Below are 13,183 nucleotides of genomic sequence, written 5' to 3' on the forward strand. Positions count from 1 at the left end.
GCGAGTGAGGGATTTGAACACGCGGCTCTCTGGGAGGAGTGGTCCGGCCAGGCTGGAAGGCAAGTGCAGAGCCCAACTCCTTTGGCAGCTGCAGCGCAGAATCTGCAGCCGGATCGTCCCCGGCAGCTGCTGCCGGGATCCCCACATGCAAGTGAGCCAGCCAGGCGGGCTGGCCAAGCTGCTGCTGTGAAGCCTTGAGGAGCCTTCCGGGGGTCTCATCACGAGGGAACTCAGAGACCTGGCAGGTGGGCAGGTGGGGCGGACTCATAACAGTCTCAGCTCAAGGGGAGGGGCGACTCTGAGAACATCATGGTGTCTGTCACTTGGGCTCATCTCCTGGTCTAGCCTCTTCAAATACATAAGACTGAGTAAAGGAAAGACAGGAGTAAAGTAAAAACAGTTACTTTATGAAAACCTGTAAGATACAGGCACAGGGACAAGGTGGGGGTTCAGTTTTCCCCAGTGTGGTCTGCAGGGCATGGGGTGTCCAGCAGCCCTAGGAATCACTCGTTTGCCCTCTGGAGGGCTCCAGAAGAACAGAGGCTGCAGGAGGCTGCAGCTGAGAGCAGAGATCAGTGTATCTGGGTCTTCGTATGCTAGCTAAGGAGTTTAGATGGTTCCTGAGGACACTGGGGAATGGGAACATGATCAGATTTGCATTTTAGAAAGATTAATCAGGCTACCCAGTGAAGAACAGATTAGGGGGGGCAAGAAGGGAGGTGGGAAAACCAGTTATGGGATTGATAGGGTAACTGAAGTGGGGAGATGACAAAGGACTGAACTAGAGTAGGGGCAGGGCAGCTGTGGGAAAATGCATGGCTCTGAGAGTACCTGGGTGACAGAAGACTGAGTCAATGTGGGTGGTGGTGTAGTAGGCAGAGGAGTGAAGGAAAATACCCAGGTACTTGATGTGAACACCTGGGTAGGAGAGTACCTAGATGAGCAATATGAGGCGTATGGGGAGGTTTGAGGTTTTCCTTGGGGGGGGTGGTTTGTTGACTAACTGGTTTTCGACATGCTGAATTAGAGGTTCTAGAGGTTCTGCAGAGCGCCCAGGCGGTGATGTCTCACAGGCATCTGGTTATATGGATCCGGGGCTGGCTCTTGCTCTTTCTTCAGACCTGCTTTCTCTTTGAGCTTTAGACTTGAATATCCAAATGCTCGCAAGGTAATGCCACTGAGAAATCTGATAAGCTCCCAACGTCTCAAAGTGGACATATCTCCATGGCCCTCTGCCCTCTACTCCCTTGTCCCTCCCTCTGCCATTAGGTTCACTCTTTCCCTGGGAGAAGCACCATCATCTTTTTTTTTTTTTTTAATAATTCTCACCTGAGGATATGTTTTTAATGATTTTTAGAGAGAGAGGGAGTGAGAGAGGGAAATATCGATGTGAGAGAGAAACATGGACTGGTTATCTCCCGGCCAGGGATCAAACCAGCAATCTAGGTATGTGCCCTGACTGGGAGTGAAACCCGAAACCTTTTGGTGCACGGGACAATGCTCCAACCAACTGAGCCACCCGCACAGGGCAGCACCACCCTCTTGCTTGGACTGGTGCAATAGCCTGGCTCACGTCTTCATTTCTATTGCCTTTGTTTGGTGCAAGTGGCAACTGGACTCCCAGCTGGTTATGCCCAGAACTTGGAAATGGAAATAGGTCACTTTCTAAGACATAAGCTATAGTCATCAGATGATGGGTCAGAGCCCAGATAACAGAGTTTGACTGTAATCTGACTGAAATAGGATGAAGGATTGGTCAGCAATGGGAGCTCAGGAAAGAGTCAGAAAAGAAAATGCTGGTAGCAAGTCTCCAGCATGGTGGTCCCTAGGGGTGCAGAGACTGGCTCATAGACACAAATAACCCCACCCATGTGGCAGAGTATCCCCATAAAGGAGACGAAAGGCTGAAGTTATTATATCCTGGCCCTCCTGGCCTCGAGTTCACTCAACTCACTTCTGCTCCTGTTCTTTCCTTGCTCACCAAACAACCTCCTGACTACAATTAGGCTTCCCATGCAGATTTGCCTACAGGGAAAGACACACTAATCAGCAAGCATGATTATTTTGTCTGTCTGATAGCATCAATTATCATTATGAATAATTAAATGAATACTTCGGTTGTGAATGGGAGTCTGTGAATCTGTTAATACCCGACTAGGGATCTGAGAGGCAGGTGCATGGTTTGCTGTGCTAACAAATTTAGTGCCTGATACAAGAATTCTATTTACCTCTCCTCCATTAGAAAAGTGATATATATGTTCATTATTCCTTTCTCTTTTCTATGTATTTATGTTTCTAAAATCACTTGTAATTCCAAACATTCAAAAACAACTACTACTAGTCAGAATGTTTCCTTCCAATCTATTTTATTTTCTATGCATATAAAAATAACATTTAGCAACTATGTTGTTTCCTTTCCGTCAAAATTTAGTACAGATTTGCAATCTCAAATGATGAAATTCCTAATCAACTGTGTGGGAAAACTTTCGGCTGCTTCTCCCATGGGGAAAAAAAAGAAGAAAAAAGCCTACTTGACTAAATTTCAGTAAAAGAATACATTTCTGCAACCTGACCAAATAAGAGGTTCCTTGTTTCCAAGACCTTGCCAAGACTCATGAGCAGGAAAAGCAATCCCCAGAGGTAACCTCCAAAACCTCTAATTACCCAACTAGGTATGCTACGCATTATCTTCTGAGTTCAAATTCATGTCTCTGGCAAATATATTTTTATATATATTATATAATATACACACACACATACATGTACAAGCATGAATGATGTATTTCAAATTCTCTCATTCTTTCTACATTGATTAACTAGTCTCCTTCTATATAATACTCTGTTGTCAACTATTTGTTTACCCTAAATATGAATCATACAAGAAAATCAGAATAAATGCTTGATTCTTTCCTTTTATTTATCAAATTTAAGTCATAAGTTGATGTTCAGAAGTGTTAAGTGCTCAGTGAATGGGAACTAATGTAGGCTTTATATTTTTGGCTTTGTTATAATTTGGATATCTTACTAAAATGTTTTTTAAAAAGTTACATAGTCTTATTTTCTTTAACCCAAACTCACAGTTAGAAGCAGTTGGGGTTGACACATCAAGGAACCTTACCTCATTCTCTGACGAGCTTGCAGAGAGGAGCACCTCTTGGGCATCAAAGAACTCAGAGACAGACTCTGACATGGAGAGGCGGCTCTCATTTGCTACTTGCTGTGACAGAGGGAGACTGACATGGATTTGCTCACCAGCCTACAGAAGAGAGAAGCATATGGTGCAATCATTATTGGTGCAAAGAACAGCTATTTGTTCAAATTAGACCATGATGTGCTAGCCAGATTTCCAGAGAATTTCACACCATATGTTAAAAGAGTGATGACCACAAGTCATTTTTACTTGCAACTAGTAATGACTGCATAAATTTCCTTCCAATATGTCTAAAGAATCTAAAAGGCATAGTTGAAAGGTGCTGATACCATAACTTGGTTTTAAGTTTATGCTTAATTGATATTAAGTGGAATTTAACAAGTTGGGTTCCTATCAATACCCTGAGCTGATTGTGGAGATGAGTTCACTGTCATATATTTAGGTCTGCCCTTACTAGCTATATTCTAATTAGTATACTAAACCTCAAGAAGTATTTGTAGAAACCACTATAGATATTCTAAGAAAATAATCTACAAGACTAATTTTTAAGACAGAATATATAAAAGTCATTTTCCAACTAGATCATGAATTTTAGTCAAGGAAACATGACTAGAGTATTAAACCTTATTTCAAACTGTATTTTTGTTCAGTAAGTGATAAGTATAGTTCTCAAGGAAGATATTTAAGTTTCAGTAAAAAATATGTAAAAAAACTATAACATATATATATTCTACCTAGGACACATTTAAGGTTTAAAAAAGACTCAAAGTGAGACTGTTAACTAATATTTGAATGATGAAGTTTTAGAAATGCTTCTAGATTCCAGGCAGCGGAGGGAGCATTAGTGTCATCAGAGATCATGGGACCCAGGCAGGTGGGCAACTTAAAGAGAAGCTTCCCTGAGATGATATTTCTAGGCAGTTGGATGGCAGATTTCTAGTAAAATATGTTTTTGGTGCAAATATAAGCTTAGTATTAGTTAAAACTCTCACCCTGTTATATGCATGAATGTATCTAAAGCTCTAGTATCACTAATAAAAAGTGTTAATTCTCATGGCGATAAAACGATTTTATAAAGGGTTATAAAAAGAATTACATACTGAAGTTTAGCAAAATACTGAATGTTCTCCTATCCTTTTACCATTTCTTCAAAAATTCTTCTAAAAAAGGAATAAAATAGCACCTACCTCAGAGGGTCGATGGGAGTGTCAAACGAGATAACACATGTGAAGGGATTAGCACCATGCCCAGCACATAATAAGCATTCACTTGATACGTCAGCTATTAATTATTATCAGCAGCAGCAGCAACTGCAGCAGCACCATTAGTATTATCTTAGAAAGGTCAGATGACTGCTTAGATAGGGCTTTTAAAATAAGCCTTAAGAAAACGCTTATTTAGCACTTTCTCAGCTAAAAATGTTTTTTTTTAAAAAAAACATTCCATGGGCCATTTCATAATATGACCATTTCAAATGCAGACTGAGACAGACAGAAAATTCACCAGCTGGAGTATACAGAAACTAAATATGCAATGGCATCCGGTGAGCGTAGGAATAGATAAAAATAGACCCTGATCACCAAGAATGTCAAGCTCATGTACATCCTTCACTCCAAAGAACACCAAGCTGTCGGCAACACAAATATTTATGCAGGGAATCTTATTAACAGTGAAAGAATTGTATAAAAATAAACAAAATATGCAGTAGATTTAGATGCTATAAAATAAGTACTCTATATCTATTAAAAATGAGCCTTACCTCATCAGGGCTAGGAATAATATTTACACTGACAACCTGATCACAAATAATAGATTCTGAGTGTATTCTGCTCAACCGACTTCTTAGTTCAGCATTCTGGTTGAGGGCCTTAAAATAACAGAAACCGCACATGTAATTTCAAGTTAATAAGCAAGCATAAAACAGAACAAGCACACAGGTACATTTTAGACAACAAAGACTATGATGTTCTTAGCTGTAACTTTTGGAGTCATCATAAGACAGACTGGTAAAAAGGAAATAAATGGCTCAGAATTAAGGTATTCTTTTTTTTTTTTTTTTTTTTTTAAATATAAGACTACTACTCAGTAGGTCAGTGGGTTGAAAGAGTTCATGGACTTCACAAAAATAATTCACGAAATTTTCTCTCCCTTAGGCCAGGCCCATTACATCCAAGCCCCATCTACCACCACATATATATTACATTTTACACCCTGGGATAAAAGCTATTAATTCTTTCATTTTTTTTTTTTGTTCCAGTTTCTAAAGTTTGGGAGCTGTTTCAAAGCCAGATAGTTCTCTTAAAAATTATTTGCAACTGGAATGAACAATGAATTGGCTTTATATTTTAGAGAATTATTTTTTAGTTAGGTGAAAGAAAATAGTTGTATTTTCATTTTTCAGGAGCACATAATACATGGCAGTGCGGCAGAACTAACTTGAGTGCAGACCAAAAGGTGCCTTCACGGAACAGTGGAGACATCAACAAACATAATGAGGAACAGAGCACAGAAAGGAAACTAACTGCAAGTTGTCTGCATCCCATTGCTTCCAGCACCAGTAAAACACCACCTGCTAGAAGAGTTTAGTGTGCAGAGCATGGCTCCCTACGGAAGCCCTGTGGACAAAGGTGCACGCATCACACCGATGCAGCGGACCATATTCCATTTACATGAGACATGTAGCTACTGGAATCACATCAAGTTTCAAGAACAAGGCTCAGTGAAAAGCTGGACAGCTCCTTTCCTTCTCAGCAATGAGGAGATGGAAGTGAATGTTGCAGAGTGGAAGATAAATGTCAGGACATTCTGAAGATAAATGTCAGGACATCTGCCCCAGGGAATGGGCATTTTGCCTTTCTTCATATAGAGCCAATGAATACAGTAAACCAAGATATATACAAATGTTGTATCATAATTATAACTCGGTACCTAGTAAAATACCCAGGATAATTACAAGTGGCTAACGTCACACCTGCATGGTGCAGTGCAGGGTCCTTGAGTATGCAGCACAGGACAGTCTCTCCTCTCTCCCTTAAATCCAGCTCTGCTTTCTGAGAAGACAATTATTCACTCATAGCTTTTGGCTTTTGTATAAAGTCTTTGATCCAGTTCGTAAAATATGTGTAAAATACAACATACTTGGTCTGGTGGGCGGTTAGGCATTGATGGATTAAAGGTGGATATATGTGTCCAGTTTTAATAAATAAACCAGGTACTTCAAAGGAAGAAATCTAGTATCTTTACATTCTACAAAAGTGCTCAGGATGATTTTTCTTGGAGCAAAATCTCAAGTACTTGGAATTTGGAAAAAAACAAAACAAAACTGCATTATTCCTATCCTTTGCTATCACTACACATATGCTTATCTGTTCTTTCATCATTTCTCTGTCCAAAGTATATATTGGAAGTGTTTTAGTTACTGAAATGATTGGAACCAGGTGTATTTTGCTGTTTTGGAAGTTGGAGGCCTTGATGGTTTTATTTGCAGAATCAGTCTTCATTTCAGGGTTTCATACAAACCTCAACTAATGGTTCCCTCAAAGAGACTGCATCCTCTGCTGCCAGGGGAACAGAGTTAAATGAAACAACCCCACAAAAACTCAAGGGCAAGGTTAAACAATGATTTTCCTCAGGGTGGGAGTTTTAAACACAGGTTTGCCGTTTGTAAGGAGAGTGTAGAATTGTTTGCTCTGGCAATTTAAAAAAGTTAAATTCTCATAAACGCTCATCTTGTCCAATATTCATCGAATATAATCCTGTCTACAGGTGTATGAGAAGGCACACGTGGTAACCTCTCCCCATTAATATCCATAGGGTATGAGCTAAAATTTTAAAGGAATATTTTATTAATATATATGCAGTGGTAGAAAAAAGTTACACCAAAATGCATGGAAATAGATACTGTTCCAACTCTGACAACCCCAATGGTAGAAAGTGTGAGCATACAACTGAGCATGCAACAGCCCATTTCTGTGCGTCTTCCCGGGTGGCGCCTCCTTTTGCCTTGATCATTCAAACTGTTTCCAAAGTTTGCTACAACCAACCAGCTTTGTGGTGTAGAGCTCTCAGAGAGTGCTCAGGACCACACTTATCATTTCTTCCCCTGAAACTCAACTATTTTCTTTGTAGTGGTATCATGGGAGCCTTGGGAACACTGAGGAATACAGGTCTTTTCAGAGTAATGATGCTATTGGTGATAATTCACACGAAGAGCGCAGGTAACGGCAGGAGCAATGTACGGAATGCGCCCAAGGAGCCTGAACAGTGATGAAACAAGGGAAAAGGAGGCAGGTCACCAGCCGCTCGCATCAGCCAATGAGCAAGAAAAGCTGTGGGGACGTGACGGTAATAACCTTGCCCACTCGCGGCAGGTGGGACCGAAGGCCTAAAAGGGAGGCTCGGGCACTCTGCCTAGATTCTTCACCAGGCCGGTTCTAAGCTTACTCCCACTACCTGCTTTTGTCAGTGAACTTGGCCGGCACTGAAAGCGCTCCACATGATGATGCCCATTTCCCCAACACCTCATGTCTCTCTCACACATTCAACTCTAATATATCCAAGAAACACACAGTTCCTTCCCAAGTTATAAAAGAAGTTGCCATCTTCAAGTTACCATGATCCGAGCCAGAATCAATTGTCCCAATCCCCACCTCTCTGGTTATGAACTACCATTCACCCACCCAGGCAGACGACGCGTGAGAGTGTGCCTTAGACTGGGTGTGACTCTGGCATATACACGTCACTGAATGGAACCGTGGGTTCTGCGAAGGCAGCACGGACAGAAGCCTGATGGCTGGAGACGGGTACAAAACACAGGGCAAGGTGGAATCGTCAGACTTAAACCCTTTGGTAAGAGCAAAACTGGTCCAAAAGGAACGAGAGAATGACTACGGGATCAAATCCTGGATATCTCTTTAAAATCTCGTTTTTTCAATTTAAAAATACAATGTTTGGAAAATGCAGAAAGTAGGAAAATATTTTTTACAATTCGTATCTTAGTGCTCTATCAACCAACCATGGGTAGCTTGGTATATTTTTTTCCCTATGCATTTTTCACATTATTTAATGGGTGCATACTTCACATGCTATGTCTGCCACTTATTCTTTGTGCATAAACATTTACTTTATGTTGCAAACTCTTCGCAAATATGATTTTAATAGTTGCATAATAAGCGATTATTTCCTATTATCGGCACTTAGGCTATTACTGAATTTTACTAGAATAAATAAAGCTGCCATGAATGTTTAACTGCATAATTGTTTTCTACATTCAGTTTTACCTCCTTAGACTGCACATATCGGCCATGGACCAAAGGGTCAAAGGATAAGATCTTTTTAAGACCTTAATAAATACTGCCAAATCATGTCCAAATTGATATTAATTTGAATTTAGTGTACAGCTAAAAAGAGATGTAAAAGATTCTATGAAGAGTATCTTTGTACAGAACAAATTTGGCCAAGTCTCAGGAAACTGCTGAATTCAGGAACAAACAAATATATATGGAACTTTTATCCCAACACTGAATATTTATTTGGGGTATGTGAATGCTATAGATAGGAAGGATAGTAAGTTGTATGATTGGGATTTTAATTACGCTACTCTGTGCCTTCAGCCAAATTTGTGTTTACATTCCCATACACACCACATTCCACTAACTCTAAGATGCACACTTTCCCCCACATTTAACACCTCTGAAGCACCGCATCACTTTAACTGATGGTAGTTTTTTTCTTTCTTAGTAATGCACAAAACGATGGTACATCTAACAGTTGATGGTGTATTGATTTAATGAAATACGGTTATTCTAGATGGAATACAAGGATCATATTCTGCTGCTCACATTTGTATGGACTCAACACCCACTGCATTTAGCACAAACTGTGTACAAATTCTGGGGCCAGAAATCACATTAGTAACAGTGACAAAGTGTAATGTATTGAAGACAGACTCAAGTTAAGTTGAATCTTTTAGTATTATAGTAATCTGGAGTGTGGAGGTTTCCTTAGTCTTATGAATACTATTTGATTTTAGTATTCAGGGTTTTACTTCCAATGAAACATAAAATTATAGCTGTTGTGAAATAAAGTAATTTATAAAGGGATGGATGTCACATAAAATGCTCTGTCCTATAGGCTAGAATCCAGAATCCATACTGCCTCTCAGGTGTGAAAGTTACTTTTCAAGTTTCATGGAGGTAAAATAACAGAATTATGATGTCTTTGTGTCCATATAGATCAGGGAAGAAATATCACTTCAGGAGAGGAATTCATTATACTGTTAAGCCTTGCAAATTATTACATGCCCAAGGCATGTAGCAATTTATGCTGAGCATGTAGTGAGGAATGCTAGTTTCATGTATTTTATATGCTATGTGCCTTCTAAAAGGACAATGGAATTTGCCAAGTTGGTATACTTAGAAAGCTTTACTGGAAAGCAGCGTTTTAATCATCAGACATTTATCAAATAGGACTTACGTCAAATAAAAAGTACACTTTTAAAATGTTAGACTTGTATAAGAAGTTATTTAAACACAGTCTGTCTCTCCTTCCCTGTCTGGGGCAGATGTGACTTGCTAACCAGTCATGAAACAAATACCTGGAGGTTGAACTGATGACACTTGAATATGGATCAAAGATGTCTCCAGGCACCTAACACCGCTATAACGTTATGTTCTATTTTTTTTTTTTTAATATATCTTTATTGATTTCAGAGAGAGGAAAGGAGAGGGAGCGAGAGATAGAAACATCAATGATGAGAGAATCACTGATGGAGCCCACAACCCGGGCATGTGCCCTGACCGGGAATCGAACCCCGATCGCCTGGATCCTAGGTCAACGCTCAACCGCTGAACCACGCCTGGTCAGGCAAGTTCTATTAATATAAAACATTCAGAATTGTCTCAGCACACCCAGCTCTTTAATATCTTGTTCAATACTAAGTATTATGTTAAAAGAGGGGCAATAAAAATAGAGTTGGCCAACAACTGATGGCTCTATCAGTGAATTGTTTCCTACCTTCAATGTCTCCTTATTTGCTTTCAGCCTATACATTATTTGCTGCTAAACCAGACTCTGCTAACTATTTCCTTCTTGACACTGTCAGAACGCTTTACCCTTGATCTCAACGGTCATCACTATCTAGATTCTTCAGCTGCCTCCCCCGAGTCTCCATCAAAGAATCCTTTTTTTTTTTTTCTTTTTTCAGCCTGTCCTCTAACTATTAATGTTCTCTATGGAACCACCATCGACTTCTCTTATTCTGACTGAAAACACAATTTATCAACATCTATAACTTCAGTGACATAATGGAGTATCCACTTCTTTCCCTCTGGCCCAAAACACTCCCCTGAGCCCCAGATCTACATACGTAATTGCCTGTTAGATGTCTCACGGTCACATCAACCTCCACAAAAACCACTCATATTTACCCTTGCTGAATCAGTTCCTCTCATAGTCCCTCTCTCTTGGGGAAAGAATATTCAGTTGACCTCCAAACCATGCTGACTCTCCCCTCTCAGTGTCTTTGAAACCAGTCCCCTCCTTCCACCAACGCTGTCACTTCCTTAGTTCAGGCCTGCATTATCTCAAATATCTTAAACAGTCTGCCCAACTAGTTTTGCCTTAATTCCACTTATCCTCCATACTGTACCAGTGATCTTTCTAATATACAGAAATATGTAACAATATTTCTAACTTCTGAAATTATCACTCATTAGTTAAAATTAAGGCCTCCCCAACACTGATACGATAAATTTAAACTCCTTCGTGTGATCCTTAATGAGCTGATTCCTTCCAGCTTAACTTACTACTCCTAGACTAATTCTTCCTGATCACCCCATGTTTTAGCCATTATGAATTAACTGCCATTCTCCAGATACCTCTCCATGGTCTAACCATGGAGAGTGAATCTTTAAAAAGTGAACTGACAGTAAACTTAAATGCCTAAGCAAAGGCTATAGTGAGCTGCAAAAGAGAGACCAGCCTCAGAGATGATAGGAGTAAGGCTGGTGCAATGAGAAGGTGTAGACAGAAACAAGAGCGTGAACATAGCCCAAATGCTGCCATAATATACATCTGGAAACACCGAATTCTCTAATGAACAGGATAGAACTATCTTTATAGTACCAAGTTATTTTTATATCTTTTGAGAATAAAATTGAACTTTTTGGTTAAAAAATATAACCGCCCCCCAAAAAGCCCAACAAAAATCTATTGAGGCTCTATGTCTAGATGTAAATATATATGTTTTGAGAAGAGAAGGAAATATTTAACCAAAAGGATGCAAAGTTAATATGATTTTGCTTTATTTTACTTTTGACATGTTAACATCAGGTCCTTCCCTGCCGTCTACGCAGGCCTAACTCAGGCTCGATTCCTCCTGATCTTCGGCCCTGCTCACAGCCCAGAGCTCGTCTACCCCTCTGAATGGCTAGAGCCCTGGGAATCGGCACCACCCACGTGCCAGTCTGAAGGGACTACAGCGCGGTGTGTTTCCCTGCCTCCTGATAAACACTGCTCATGTCATTCTAACGAACGTGGCCAGGCTACTCCATGTTGCTCTTCTCCAGCTTGCCCCGTGCCTCATAGGTGGTCAGGTGAATGACATGCGATGACTAAAGAAATAAACAAATGAGTAACCTGAAAACTCTCTCTTCCTCATCATGTCTAATCTCACCAGACGCCCCACCCGGCCCTCTATTTACCATTCTCTGTCTTACCAACAAGCAAGGAAAAGCAAGCAAGCAGCACGAAACCACCACGTTTCCTTGCTTTTCTCAGTACAAGCTTATCTTAAATTACTAAGCCTGCCCCAGGAAAGAGCTGAAGGAAACACTGAAGCATGTAGGGGGGCAAGAGTGCAGTTAATATTCTCAAGGTGACATGGACATGTTTACCTCACTGCTACTGTGACCTTCTGACTCATGACACTTTCAGAATCATGATTTAGAAGGTCAATTAACACGCCTCATGTCATGGATTTGTTAAATGCATGACATGAGACCAGTCCAGGGAAAACCATTAACGCGCTCAGGAGGAACACCCTCTGCAGCCTGGCGCACAGGGGCCGCTTCTCACGCTCATGCTCCCGAGTCCCTGGCTTTGCCCTGGAAGCAGCGTATGCACCTTCGCTGGCAGTGTTTCACCTTCACTGAACGCAGAAAGCACGGTCCCGGTAACAGCGCTCAATAACATGAAACTTCACATGGAAAATAAGCCGACAGTTCAGGTACATAAAACACGGCAAACGGTTTCAGTCTAATTCCTAGGGACTGAGGGAAAGTGCTCAAGCAGGAGCTGACCCACACGGAAAACCACTTACCCAGGGTGTGCTTGCTCCTTCACTCTGATCCAAGGCACCAGGAAGTGAACAATAGCTTATGTGAACACTGAGTTCTCACGCAAAAATCACATAACGACATTGAATTCTCAAAGAAACTTTAAAAAGTGCATTTATAGACTGAAGAAAATATTCATTTCAGAGCAAGTACTCAGTGTAAAAAAGCATCGGCATAGCTTTAAAGGATTTTTATCAGAAATTTCAACTTGGATACACGTGGGATTTAATTAGTATTCATAAAACAAATATACTGAATACTATATAATGAATATATATTCAGTAATACGTACTATACATATAATATATATTGAAATATGGAAGTCTAGCTTTAGGGAGCATAACTTAAATAGGAAGGAGATCCTAAGAGTGCAAATCAGGGGGAAAAAGGATAATAGTAATCAGACATTTTCAACAGACTGAAATGTATTGTAAGTGGGGAAAATATTAAGTATGGAAGACCTAGCAGATTTTGTTCTAACACTGGATTGACTATATTCCTGACCATATTTTAGATATGTAAACCAAGTAGAAATGCTTGATGCTTTTTTTTAAACAGGGACTGCCTTATAAATGATCATGGAGAGGCATTAACAGTATTCAATCAGCCAAAATAACAATTATATATTTGCAAGTAGTTTGGTTGATTTCGCTCTTACCTTGACATTTTATGGAAAAAAAGTAATAAAATTTAATAC

General features: G+C 40.1%; 1 protein-coding gene across 5 annotated transcripts in view; it reads right to left on the minus strand.

The window, feature by feature from the left end:
- OSBPL6 (oxysterol binding protein like 6) overlaps window positions 1–13,183 on the minus strand; it is a 164,719-nt gene that overhangs the window by 18,508 nt on the left and 133,028 nt on the right. For all 5 annotated transcript variants that reach the window (XM_081142663.1, XM_081142661.1, XM_081142664.1 and 2 more), the window contains 2 exons: window positions 4,911–5,018; window positions 3,119–3,256 (listed from right to left, as the gene is read on the minus strand). In XM_081142663.1, coding sequence (XP_080998789.1) covers window positions 3,119–3,256; window positions 4,911–5,018 — 246 coding nt within the window. The remainder of the gene's footprint in view (window positions 1–3,118; window positions 3,257–4,910; window positions 5,019–13,183) is intronic.

The sequence above is a fragment of the Miniopterus schreibersii genome (assembly GCF_964146895.1).
Source record: "Miniopterus schreibersii genome assembly, chromosome: 7".
Taxonomy (NCBI): domain Eukaryota; kingdom Metazoa; phylum Chordata; class Mammalia; order Chiroptera; family Miniopteridae; genus Miniopterus; species Miniopterus schreibersii.